General features: G+C 46.7%; 1 protein-coding gene across 1 annotated transcript in view; it reads right to left on the reverse strand.

Annotated features, from left to right (window-relative positions):
* Window positions 1-7,057: 7,057 nt before the first annotated feature.
* The window catches only part of M6PR (mannose-6-phosphate receptor, cation dependent), a 15,577-nt gene continuing 9,338 nt past the window's right edge, over window positions 7,058-13,296 (reverse strand). Inside the window, exons 2-7 of the mRNA XM_032778726.2 lie at window positions 12,094-12,267; window positions 11,342-11,511; window positions 11,146-11,255; window positions 10,567-10,697; window positions 9,869-9,995; window positions 7,058-9,179 (exon numbers count right to left, since the gene is read on the reverse strand). Of these exons, the coding sequence (XP_032634617.1) occupies window positions 9,057-9,179; window positions 9,869-9,995; window positions 10,567-10,697; window positions 11,146-11,255; window positions 11,342-11,511; window positions 12,094-12,267 (835 nt within the window). The 3' untranslated portion in view covers window positions 7,058-9,056. The remainder of the gene's footprint in view (window positions 9,180-9,868; window positions 9,996-10,566; window positions 10,698-11,145; window positions 11,256-11,341; window positions 11,512-12,093; window positions 12,268-13,296) is intronic.

Below are 13,296 nucleotides of genomic sequence, written 5' to 3' on the forward strand. Positions count from 1 at the left end.
GGGAAGCATTTCTTGCTCAATTTTATCCTACTTTTTCTACAGCAAGTTACAGTGGATCAGTATATTTGATTTGGGAGAAGTGAAGTAACAGCTGCCCAAACCGAGCTTGAGCGCTCCTGAATTTTGAGATGTTCAAATCTAGAAGGCAGGTGCTGGGTGTGTGCTGGGGGGAGGGGGCTGTGGCTCTGCAGGGGAGCACAGCAGCACGTCTGGAGCTGCACAGAGCCAGACATGCTGGTCTGAGTGGCACGGTAAGGGGGCTGGAGAAGGGGTAGGGGGTTCCGGGGGGGCAGTCAGGGGCAGGGAGTTTAGATGGGTCAGAGGTTCAGGGGAGCAGTTGGGACAGGCAGTGGTTGGATAGGCATGGGAGTCTTAGGGGTTTGTCAGGGGACAGGTAGGGGGTGAGGTCCTAGGGGGGGAAGTCTCAGGAGGGGGCAGTTGGGGACAAGGAGCAGCAGCGCTTAGATAGGGGGTAGGGTCTTGGGGGGCAGTTAAGGGCAGGGGTCCCAGAAGGGGGTGATCAGGGACAGGGAGTGGGGGAGGATGGGGGGCAGTTGGAGGGAGTGGATGGTGGCAGGGTGGGGCTACCCTTCCTCCCCATGGAGTGTCCTGTTTTTTGAATGTTAAAATATGGTATCCCTACCATCCAGAGTGCAACTCTCCATGCACAGCATGCTGCCGCATGAGGTCCCCCTCCTTCCTTTCCAGTTGGTAGTGGCCATGGGAATGCTGGGAAATATAGTTCTTTCCCTGCTCCAGGGCTGGCTCTGTAGGCAGGGAGCTAACCAAGGAACTACAGCTCGAAGAGAACCAACAAGGGACTCAATGCCCATGCTGGATCCCTGCTGCCCCTGCAAATGGGCTGCCCCAAGCAGGTGCTTGCTTTGCTGGTGCCTAGAGCTGCCCTTGGCCCCTACTGTTCCCTTTGGAAGGCTGAACTTCTCTGATGGTTAGAATCTTTCACCTAATTTGAAGCCTAAACTTGTTGATGGCCAGTTTATAGCCATTTGTTTTGTGTCCACACTGGCACTGAACTTAAATAATTCTCTCTATAAATGCATCAGAGGGGCAATCCTATCTCCCCTCAACCTTCTTTTGTTTAGGCTAAACAAACAGCCAAAGGTAGGTTTTCCATTTCCCAGATCATCCTTGTTGCCCTTCTCTGCACGTGTTCCAGTTTGAATTCATCCTTCTTAAACATGGGAGACCAGAACTGCACACAGTATTCCAGATGAAGTCTCACCAGTGCCTTGTATAATGGTACAAACACTTCCATGTCTCTACTGGAAAGATCTTGCCTAATGTATCCTAGGACTGTATTAGCCTTTTTCACAGGCTCATCACACTGGCAGCTCATAGTCATCCTGTGATCAACAACTACACCCAGGTCTTTCTCCTCCTCCTGTCACTTCCAACTGATACGTCCCCAACTTATAGCAAAAATTCTTGTTAGCCCCTATATGCATGACTTTGCACTATTAAATTTAATTCCTTTTCTATTACTCCAGTTTACAAGCTCATCCAGATCTTTTGGTATAAGTTTCTGGTCCTCTGTATTGGCAATACCTCCCAACTTTGTCATCTGCAAATTTTATCACATCCCCATTTAGTGCCAAGATCAGTAATAAAATTAAGCATGGTCCCAAGGCTGATCCCTGAGGAACTCCCTTAGTAACTTCCCTCCAGCCTGAGAGTTTACCGACCGTTCAGTATGACCCCTTTACTGAGTTCCTTATCCACCTTTCAATTTTCATATTAATCTTCATCTTTTCCAATTTAATAATTTCCCATGTGAATGGGAATCAGATGCCTTATTGAAATCCAGGTAGATTAGATCTACAGCATTTCCTTTGTCTAAAAAAAAAAAAATCAGTTATCTTCTCAAAGATCAGGTTGGTCTGGAACAATTTACCTTTTGTAAAACCATGTTGTATTTTATCCTAATTACTGTTAACCTCCATGTCCTTAATTTTCTCTTTCAGAATTTGTTCAAGACCTTGCATTCAATTGAGGTCAACCTAACAGGCTTGTAGTTTTCCCCAATCACTCCCCCCTCCCTTTCTTAAAAACTGAAACTATTGTTAGCAATTCTCCAGTCATAGAGTACAGACCCCTAAATTTACAGATTAAAAATCCTTGCTATTGGAGTTGCAACTTCATGTGCTAGTTCCTTTAATATTCTTGGGTGATGATTACGGGGGCCCCCTGATTTAGTCCTATTAGGCGGCTGGTGAGACTCAGTCTGAATACCGTGTGGCAGTTCTGTCCCCCACGTTTAAGAATGACATTCCAACTGGAACAGGTTCGAGCGAGGCTACTTAGGATGATCCGAGGAATGGAAACCTGCCCTTATGAAAGGAGACACAAGAGCTTGCTTTGTTTAGCCTAGCCAAAAGAAGGCTGCGGTGGGGATCAGCTTGCTCTATATAAATATATCAGGGGGATTAACATTAGGGAGGGAGAGGAATTATTAAGCTTAGTACTAATGTAGACAACAAGACAAATGGGTATAAACTGGACACTAGGAATAGTTCAGACTTTGAAATTAGACGTAAGGCTTCTACGCATTAGAGGAAGTGAAAGGTTCTGGAACAGCCTTCTAAGGGAGTAGTGGGGGCAAAAAGACATATCTGCTTAAGACTAAACTTGAATAAGTTTATGGATAGGGATGATTATGATAAGAGTTTTAATTTGGCAATTTGTTCTTGGATTATCAGCAGATAGGTCTGCATCAATGGTCTGTCGATGGATGTTGGATGGGATGGATCAGAGTTACTGGCAGAGAATTCTTTCCTGACTGCTGGCTGCGGGAGCCTTGCCCACATGCTCAGGGTTTAGCTGAATCGCCATATTGGTGGTCGGAAGGATTTTCCTCCAGGGCAGATTGGCAAAGAGGCTCTGGATTCTTTCGCACTTCGCCTTCCCCTGCAGCATGAGGCATGGGTCACTTGCTGGTGGATTCTCTGCTTGAGGTCTTCAAACCACAATTTGAAGACTTCAATAACTCGGACATAGGTTAGGGGTTTTTATAGAAGTGGATGGGTAGGGTTCTGTGGCCTGCTTTGTGCAGGAGGTCAGAGTAGATGATCATGTTGGTCCCTTCTGACCTATGAGCTGTTTGAGTTTGGACTTCCACCTCAGATGTGGTAATTTCTACCCCTGTATCCTCATTCCCTTGGTCACTGTGCTACTACCCCATAGTTCTTCATTAAAAACTGAAGCAAAGTATTTGTTTAGGTGTTGGGCCATGCCTAGATTATCTTTAATCTCCATTCCATCCTCAGTGCTTAGTGGTTCCACTTCTTTCCTTGTTTTCTTTTTATTTATATGGCTATAGAACGTTTTAATTCCCTTTGCAAGGTCCAACTCTGCTTGGCTTTTGACTGTTCTCATTTTATCTCTACGCTTTCTGACCTCCAAGAGGTAGCTTTCCTTGCTGATCCATCCCATCTTGCAATCCTTGTAGGCTTTCTGCTTTCTTAATCACGTGTCTGAGATCCTTGTTCATCCACCTTGGTCTGCAACCCTTCCCTATGAACTTTTTCCCTTTGGGATGCAGGCTTCAGACAGTTTTGGCAACTTTGACTTAAAAGTAATTCCAAGCCTCCTCCACCATTCAGATTCTTGAGTTGTCCAGTCCACTTCCCTGATTAATTCCCTTAATTTTTTAAAGGTAGCCCTTTTGTTAAAGGACCCTAGTTGCAGACCTATTTTTGTTTATCCTCCCATTGAGTTTAAGCTGAATTAGCTCATGATCATTCAAACGAAGGTTGTCTTCTACAACCAGTTCTTCAATGAGGTCCTCACTGCTTTCCAACACCAAATGTAAAAGCCCCTCTTGTTGGTTCAGCGACTTCAGTACAGAAACATCAGCTATCACATCCAGGAAAATCTGGGCCCTACTATTATTAGTGGCACTTGTTTTCCAATCTATATCTGGGAAGTTAGTCTCCCATAATCACACAATTCCCAACAGTACTTATTTCGTTAAAAACATTAAGGAGGTCTCTGTCCTTATCCAAATTGGATCCTGATGAGCTGTAGCCTACCCCAAGCACTCTCCCAGGGGAACCTCTAGTAGCTTTCTTCCCCAAAGTGATTTTGGTCCAAACAGACTGTGTCTTAACCATTCCATCATTTCTAATTTCTTTGCAGTCTACCTCATCATTAATAAACAATACTACTCCATCACCCTAACCTTTATTTCTGTCTTTCCTGAAAAGCATATACCCTTCAATCCCTGCACTCCAGTTACGACTATTATTTCACCATGTTTCTGTTTTCCTTATCTGTTTTTCACTTCCGCACCAGTAGTTCTAGTTCCTCCATTTTGTTACCCAGGCTCCTTGCGTTGGTATATAAACATCTTAATTGTTGCTGCTTGGCTTCACCCACATTCCTTGCCTGATTGGATCAGTCATTATACTGCCGGTATTGCTCATCTGACTAATATCTGCACTGTCCTTCTCCTTAACATTCATTCTCCTACTCACTGCTGTTCCTGTTAGCCACTGCAGTACCCTCTCTTACATGATTTTCTTCCCTCTCAATGTAAAAATCAGGAATGGAGATTCCATGAGCATCTCCCCACAGTCTCCCGAGTTCCTAGTTTAAAGCTTTTTTTAATCAGTTGTGCCAGCCTCTGTCCCAGAAGTCATTTTCCTCTCTACTCATGAGATGGACTCCACATGAGAACAGTCCTCTGTCCAAGGCTGCCTTCCTGTGGTCAAACATCCCAAAGCCCTCCTTATAGCACCACTGCCTGAGCCATCTGCTGATCATCATAATCTTATCTCACCTTCACTCTCCTCCGCTAGAGGGGGTCAGAATCCCACTGATGATCATTTGAGCCTCCATTTCCATAAGCATCTTCCCCAGCCTGGCACAGTCTCCCTTGATAAGTTTCAGTGTGAATCTAGCTGCATCATTTGTTCCCACATGAAGGACAATCAGTGGATTCTTTCCTCCTCAGGTTCAGGTGCACAGCCTGTTATCTTAGCTCCTGGCAGACAGCACACTCTTCTGTTCTCCAGATCAGGTCTGGTAACAGGCCTGTCCTCCTCTGTAGGGAGTTACCAATCATGTAGACCTGCCTTTTCCTGGTGTTGGTGCAATTCTCTGGCCTTCCTCCTGCTCTTTCTGGCTGCAAGTCCTCTTATCTTTTATTCTCCCTTACAATCTTCTGCTAGTCATCCTGCATCCTCCTGAGGCTCTGGACTCTGGGTATCTCCCTTGGCTCTTCCCCTCTTCTAATAAGACAAGCCACTTTTCTTCTTCCTAGTCCTCCCTCCTTCAGTTACAGCCTGCTGTGCCCCTTCTTCATTTTCCAGCTCAGCAAACCTCTTCCTGAGCTCTATTTCTTCTTCACAAGTCAGTCTTTTCTTCTGCCTGGTTCCCATACTTACATGCTTCCACTGGCCACTTTCCTCACCCAACAGTCTTGCCTCAGATTTCTTCAGTCCAGCTTGCATCTGCAAGTCTTAACTTTTCCCTTCAGCCTCCTCTTGCCTTTGCTCCATCACCTGCTCGAATCCTCTTCGAAAGTCAGCCATATTTCCCAGCTGCATCTCCAAACCTCAGATCTTCTCTTCCATCAGCTCTATCAAGTGGCACTTTATACAGATGAAGCTCTTTTCAGGTACTTGCTCCAGGATTATGTACATCCCGTAGCTTCCAAATCTGATAGTCTTGTCTCTTCCATTGCTTGAGTTACTACCACTGCTGCCTCTGTCATAGCCTTCCCCCCCAAAGTCCTGTCAAGGAAAAAGGGAGGGGAAAAAACAAACAAACCGCAAACAACACACACTCCCTCCCCCAAACTCTCCTGCTTACAACTCTGTTTGCTGGCTTGTGCTGTTGGCTGACTGGTGTTAAAGGCAAAATGAGATAGCATTTAACAAGTTCTAGATTTGTGATAAAATTCACCAGCAACTAATGGTGACAGACAGGCCCATCTTACCTTGTTTGGCAGTGAGGGGAAGTGACGTGTTTCTAGCCTCCTCTGCTTGGAGATCTTCAGAGGAGCCACCTTCCCCAGGGGTCAAAGTGAAAGCCTTCGGTAGGGTTCAAATGCACTCACATGCTCTGTTGCACTCCACTCTTGTTTGAGTAGGAGATACCAAATTTTTAGTCTCCTTCCCCTCTGGCAAGCATCAAAATGAACTGTCATCAGGGAGGTAGAATAGTAGGATCCTCTCTCTCTTTGAGCAAAAAACAGTAGACATCTCCTGTATCATCATGGGGTACATAAGTGAACACCTCGCTGGTAAGAACTGGACAGTTCCCACTTCTAAGCTACTATTGCATGCTCTCTGCAAATTGAAGCATGCAACATGGCATTGGTTACTTGCCATTCACATTTAAGGCTCTCTTCCAAATCATAACTACTAGAGTTTATGGGCGGGGGGGGGCGGGGGGTGTTGGACAGCTTAGAGTCTGGAGCACATGCCAGGGATGAGAGGTGCCAATACACTACATGGCATGCACATCTCTCCAATTCAAGCTGTGAAGGGATCTGCTTAGACCTATCTAGGAGGCAGAGCACAGGACTCTGGCAGCCATGGGTTCCAGTTAAGGGGATGGTGCCTGTTCCGAGCAATCTATACAGACAGCAGCTTGGCCTTAGCTGAAACAGAAGGGACCTGAGTGAGAGAGTCACTCCCTTCGCAGAAAGTTGCTCTTGGATTAATAGAAGGCCCCTATGCTAGCCATGTTTTTGTAACACCCACTACAGGCAATGAGAGTCTAGGATCTCAAGCAGCCAGGAAAGCAGGTAATTTCCAAGCCCTCCCGGAACAGTCAAGTTATAGCCCCTTCCCAGGTCTATGGATAAGTAGCTGAAAAATTAGGCCTGTGCTGGAAAGTTTCAAGCCAGACCATTTATATCATGTTTAAGGTCCATAATACAAATTCTCTACCCTTAAATTTACAACATTACAGGAGGGGGGTTGGTTTTGCCCTGGCTAGCTGAAGGGGTGTTAGAGGCCTGGCACTGAACATCATCCCTCTGTTCACTCACATGTCTGCACCCATCATTTCAAAAGCACCAATAAAGAGCTTAGGAGTATTTTTGGGTCATTTTATTTTTAAAGTTGTGTTTTTATACAAAAAAAATGTGCATTTTATTTAAACACCACCATGAAAAACAGTAACAAAATTTCAGTGACTTCCTATTTCCCCATCTTGTGAAAAGATTTAGTGAAAGTAATAAAAGCCAAAGAAAGTAGGAATTACATTTGCCTGCTCCAAGCCCAGCCAAAACACAAACAAACAAAAAAATCCCTGCTTTCTGCCCCTAAAACCCCACCTCCCCTGCCCACTTCCTACTGGGCAGGCCTCTCTTCCAGAAGATAGGGAGCACAAGTCTCAGCCTGCTCTTTGCAGTCTGTTTTTTCACCTTACAAAAATATATCCCCTTCCCTCAAGTGGTTCAACTGTGTCCTCTACTAGATAGCTCTCTGCCAGCCACGCCCCTGGGGAAGGAGACTGGCTTATTATTCACTAACAAAAGGTTACCCCTCCCACACCCCACAAAAACAAAAATCAAAGTGCCTGAATATTCCACTGACTTAATGAGTCCTATAATGGTCATCTGGAGCTCCTGGTCTTCTAATGGGAGCAGCTCCAGTGCCCCAGAAAACTGCAGCTCTGATTTCCCTAGCCAGCAGGGGGGTGCAGAAGCACCATCCTAGTGGCACAACTGAGCAGCGATGGAAACAACCCCCAGGCAGAGCTGACCTGTTCCATCCCCATGGCTCTGAAAGAGTGAATCTGACAGCTCACCCACTAGGGGGCAGTGCCACAGTGCCAGTCCACCTGCTCACTGGAACAGCACAGGGCCTGGCCTTGCTTCCTCATTACATTGCTTTTTAATGTAATGACTGGAGCCAGTTACCCTGGTGTCAGCATTTGATATAGCAGCACTCTCAAATGTGTTCCCCCTTTCAAGTAAAATCTAGACTATTCCACAGCAAAGTAATTACTGTACTAACTTACACCATCATTTCCCAGAAGGACATAGTCAGGATCACAATCTTAAAAATTCCCCAACTGTGCTAGCAGTAACATTTCTACTTAGGGAAACCTTGTAACAGAAATCAAGTGACTCTGCTGTCTTTAGGCTCTTGCCTTGGCTCTGGAAATCAGTTTCACTTTCAGGTTCTTGCTCAGCAGCATGTCATTATATTTGGCTTCTCAGCAACCAAGAAGGAGGTTTAAAGAGAGACACTATTTCCCTTGACCCCTTTCAATAGGAAAAAGTCAGAAAATCTTCCTGGCCCCTATTAGTTCTTCAGCACCACCACCACCCCTTCCCTGTTTAGCGAAATCGAGGTTATTTGGCGATGGCCCTTTGCGGTTACTAAAAGAAACTGCCTGCACTGTTCAATTCAGGCTACCATCAGGAAAAAGAAAGACTGCCAAGTGGCTATTGCCTGCTCTTGCTCTGCTAAGGATCTGGCTAGAGGGGAGAGATCCCTGCTATGATTACACTGGGCAGAGGGAGAAGGTGGGCAGTGAATGCTTTGCTTGTGTCACAGCACAGAAGCGAAAAAAGCAGAAAGTGTATTTAAATAATTGAAAACAAATCCAGTGTTTCACAGATTGAATAAACTTTACAGAGAAGACACAGAAATGCTCCCCCTAATCCTAGCTGTTTCTACATCAGGATTCCCCCACCCCATGTCCACCCAAGGTTTCTTCCCAGATCTCATTGAGGGGACTCCCAGGCCTGCCAGACACTGAATGCAGGATAAGCACTTTTGCCATCTCATAGCCACACAGAACTCTGGGCAAATACTATTCTTCCCAGCTGCATAGCACTCTGCATAAGACAATCACAGCATTACATTCAGAGGACATGCCCTTGGGGCCAGTGCTGCTCTGAAATAGAAGATTCTGGGATAGCAAGGGGATGACACCAGCTGTGGAAGAAGCAAATCGTTTAAAGAAAACCAGAAGAGTAGAGCATGAAAAGAGAAGTGGTTAGGTAACACATGGTTAAGTGAGTGGCAGGAGGGAAGATGGAAAGAGAAAAGGAACTGACGTCTAATGCCTGATCACATTGGTAACAAATGGTCATCCCGTTCTTCTGATTCCTCCCCTAGTTGGTCATCACCCACACCACGGTATGCAGCTGGGGCATTCTGGGGCTTAGACCGGCAGATGAAATCACAACCATCCTGCAGAAACAAGTTATTGTACTGCGATCAGACCACATGCAACAGATTAAGCTAAACAATAGCAGCCTCTCTCATGTTTCTCCTGTTCTGTTCTCCTATTGCACCTATCACTGAAGTATTTGAAAGATCCCAGAACTCTTTACAAAGAGTAAATACACAATGCTTGTAAACCTGAAACCACCCAGTTCTTGGGTGGAGCACAGTAGCTGATTTATAGCACCAGGCAACATTCTAGTAGGTCAGTAAATGAAGAATAATATCTCTGACTAGGACTGCTGGGAGTGAATTTTGGGGAGGCAAAGTGGAACTTTTCCCTGTTGGAATTTGGCCAGCCACTGAGGTTGCTCTCTTCCTATGTGAAAAGCACCATGTGAAAAGAGTGGCTATGCTTGGGCAGGACCTCTAGTTTACACGGCCGTTGCAGGATGGTACCTTCCCCAGCATTAGCACCATGGTGGAACATTACGGCCAGCAGAGACTCAAAAGGGAGAATGCCATCCTCAAATGAGTTATCTGCTTTCTGCTGCACCAGAGTTCTCTTTGGGAGGTCTCACATCCAAGAACCGTCACCCTGAGCATAAAACTTGTGCAATCTGACAAAAATGATAGGCCCTGAGTGTAGGGCAGTTGCCCTTTTCTTTTGCCTCCCAGCTGGGCTGGATTGCCGATCTGCACTGATTTTCACTAACCGCCATCAGGTTGCCGAGATCCTGCCAGAAGCTAAAATGTGGGAACTGCTCCATGCCCTTTGCTCCCACCACCAGGCGCTGGTAGAGGAGTCCCCCAATGATATAGACTGCAACCAGCGAAGCAAACCTGTAGGAGAATGTTGAAATGAGAGTGTGAGAGGAAGCTGAAGGCAACCTCTCCCCAGCTAACTATCTGCTTCCAATTGGGATTGGAGCCAGCAGCTCAGTACCATTCAGAAAATGGGGCCATAAATAGCAGCTGCACCTGGAGAAAAGGTACCAGAGATGTCAATCAGCATAAACCCATCCCCAGCATTGCCTACAGGAAGTGCTGTCTGATGCTTAGCACAGGGGACTGGGAGTTAGAACTCCTGGATTCTATTCCCAGCTCAGCTACTGACTTGCTGTACGATCTTGAGCAAGTCTATTCTCTCTGTGCTCAATTTTTCCATTTGTAAAACAGGGGAAAGGGTAATGTTTCCATCTCTCACATGGGGTATTCTAAGGCTTAATTCTTGTCAAGCTCCTGTAGATCACTGGATGAAAAGCCTTACACCAGGGCAGAGTTACAGCAAGCATTGGCCACGGACATGCAAGATGGGCCACTGATCTGTTCTGGTATGTCACGTGCTATGTTCCTAACAGGTACAGAGGTCTGGAACTGGAGCCCTAATGGACAGGATCCTACAGTAACTCACGTGATGAGCAGGATGGACCCAATGCTGAGGTGGGAGTCCTCGGGCGGGCAGGCCAAGCTGCTGTCCATCTCAAAGAGGTACAAACACTCCTGTTCCTTTTCCCTCTCTTCTGATAGCAAGGTAAAGCCAGTCTGGTTGGGTGGGGAAGGGGAAACACATGGCAGGCTAGACACAAATAAGTCCCCCTACTTGCACAGATGCTCCCAGCTTTGCCAAAGGTTCCAGTAATCCCCCGACTCCAGAATTCTCACACACACATGCAGAGGCTCCCAGCTGATCCTAGCCTGCCCCCTCCAGAGCTCTCCCCCCAGACTGTCCCATTTCAGCCATTTCTAAAACAAACAACATACCATCTCCTATTAGCTGCCTGCTAAGCCAGTCAAAAGGCAGCACAACCATTACTGGTGGAAAGACCTAACACCCACTACACAAAACAAGTAAAACCCTTTGGTTGCTCCACAGCCTCCTCACCCACAGCAACACCCTCCCCGAATCTTTTTCGGATTCACTCCTGCTTCACAGCCACACACTCCTCTTCAACCTTTATACCTGGCCCCACAGTCCTCCCACGCCACTCACTGCTAGAGTCTTCCGGTTGCAAGAGATCATTATCATGGCCTTCCTCTTCTCACCATGGCAGTGGCTGCCATACGAATCCCCCCCCTTATAAATCAGCATGATCCAGTCACCTACCAAGAGAAAAAACAAAGAAGGCTGCAGTTCAGGAGCAAGATGGGTTGGCAGAGCTGGAGAGGAGGGTTGAGGGGAGTCTTACTTCCATTGAAGACCTGTGTCTCATTGATTCTTCCCACCACTGTGTGCTTTTGGTCCTTTAAATTGATCTGCACCAGGCCTGATTGGGATAGAGAGCTGTTGACCTCTCTGCACACCTTGAACTTGTAGACGTACTTCTCCTCTGGGCTTGAAGTCACGGTCCTGTTAAAGCTGTGCAGAGGTGACAGATAACAGACGGCTGCTTTATGAATTCCACACAGGTTATTAGATCTTTAACGTTCAGAAATGCCTCACCACACTGTATCTATTTCTAAGGCCCACTTACGGCTTAAGCTAGGCCTTGCCTTTCAGGTAAGCTCACTTGCTCCCTACCCCTCCACTGGTGGGACCTCTGGAAACTGAGCTCCTCTTTTGACCCCAGAGGAGGTAGAGCATGGACAGCAGCAATGCAAGCTCCTCCCTTACCATCACACTCTTGTGCCAGGAGGCATCCACCTCTATAGGGAAAAGGGAATCTTGTCACTGTGGCCCATTCAGTCCTCAGAGTGACAGCCAAGACTGCCATGCAAGGAGCCCATTAGTGTGGATTGTGCTGGTGATTCTGTGATGTGGGCTCCTTCCCACCAGGAAACAGAACAAGATCCATCAAATCTGTCTCACCCAGGTTAGTTACAACCAGTGTCCCACTCTTCAATGCCCTATGAGCCATTCACTCTCTCGTGATCTGGGACTGACCGGACAGGATCCAGATCTCAGTCTCTCCAGTGGCCCAGAGGGTTGCATGCACGGTACCTTAAGGGGCTCAGGGGTTCCAGCTTCTTCAGTAAGGCCTGTTCTCTTTTCGACTCTTTGGCCTCGTCTCCTACTAGGTCGCAGTGCTTCTCTTCCACATCTGCCATCACGACCATAGCCAGGGCCACAAGGACAAGCAGTGCAGTACAGGTATAACAGTGAGACAGGAACATTCTGCATACGTGCCATTGCAGAGAGAGAGATAGGTACAAGAAGGATTAACACTTAAACACCTCATTCCCACCCCAAACACACAAACCTCAAGGTCAAAAAGACAGTGACTGTCCACTTCTTCATGGCTGCAAAGGGGAGGAGCTGAGCCCAGGAACATCTCAGAGATCCTCAGGAGACTCTAAAGCCCAGCCCTGGGTACAATCAGGGTCAGCTTCGGACCCACAAAACCACTGGCGCAATCTGCAAATCTTCCTTGACTTTACATTGGGGTAGTAAGATCTTGCTGCTGAGTGCACCAACTGGCACTCGCTTGGCCAGAACAGAACCCAACATGTTTTAGGCTGGCCAGCTATGGAAACCATGGTCAGTTTCAGACATAAGCCACTATTTATTGCACTTCAAAGGGGCATCTGTCATCAGAGACAGACTTGGTATCATTCTAATCTAATCTTTGCAACTCTTGTGTAAAGAGCTTGTGGGGGGACAGAGACTAGGATTAGTCAGGGTTTGTCTATTTCAAGCTCCTTAATCCTAATAATTGTATTAATTTACGTTGCCTTTCCCTAGCTCTTTTCCACTGAGGATCTGAAAGTATTTTATAGGCACTGAGTTTCACAAGGTCAGGACTGGCATCCCTGATTTACATATATCATAAGCATAATTCCCAAATCTGGACCTTAGCGTCCAAAAATCTGGGTGCCTGCATGAAACCCTCTAAGCTTAATTACCAGCTTAGATCTGATAGCCTGCCACCAACCAGGAATTCCAGTGCCTGGTACACTCCGGTCCCCCCAAAACTTTCCCTGGGGACCCCAAGAACCCAAATCCCTTGGATTCTTAAAACAAGGAGAAATAAACCATTCCTCCCCTCCTTTTATCCCTCCCAGGCTTCCCTCGCCGGGCTACCCTGAGAGATTACTGATCCAAACTCTTTGAATCTACTTCCCTTCCCCAGAGGCACACAGATTCAAGGAAAACAGAGAGAGATTCTACCTCTCCCCCCTCCCATCTCCCCTCCACCAGTCCTAG

Source organism: Chelonoidis abingdonii, chromosome 1 (assembly GCF_003597395.2).
Source record: "Chelonoidis abingdonii isolate Lonesome George chromosome 1, CheloAbing_2.0, whole genome shotgun sequence".
In the NCBI taxonomy this organism is placed as follows: Eukaryota; Metazoa; Chordata; order Testudines; family Testudinidae; genus Chelonoidis; species Chelonoidis abingdonii.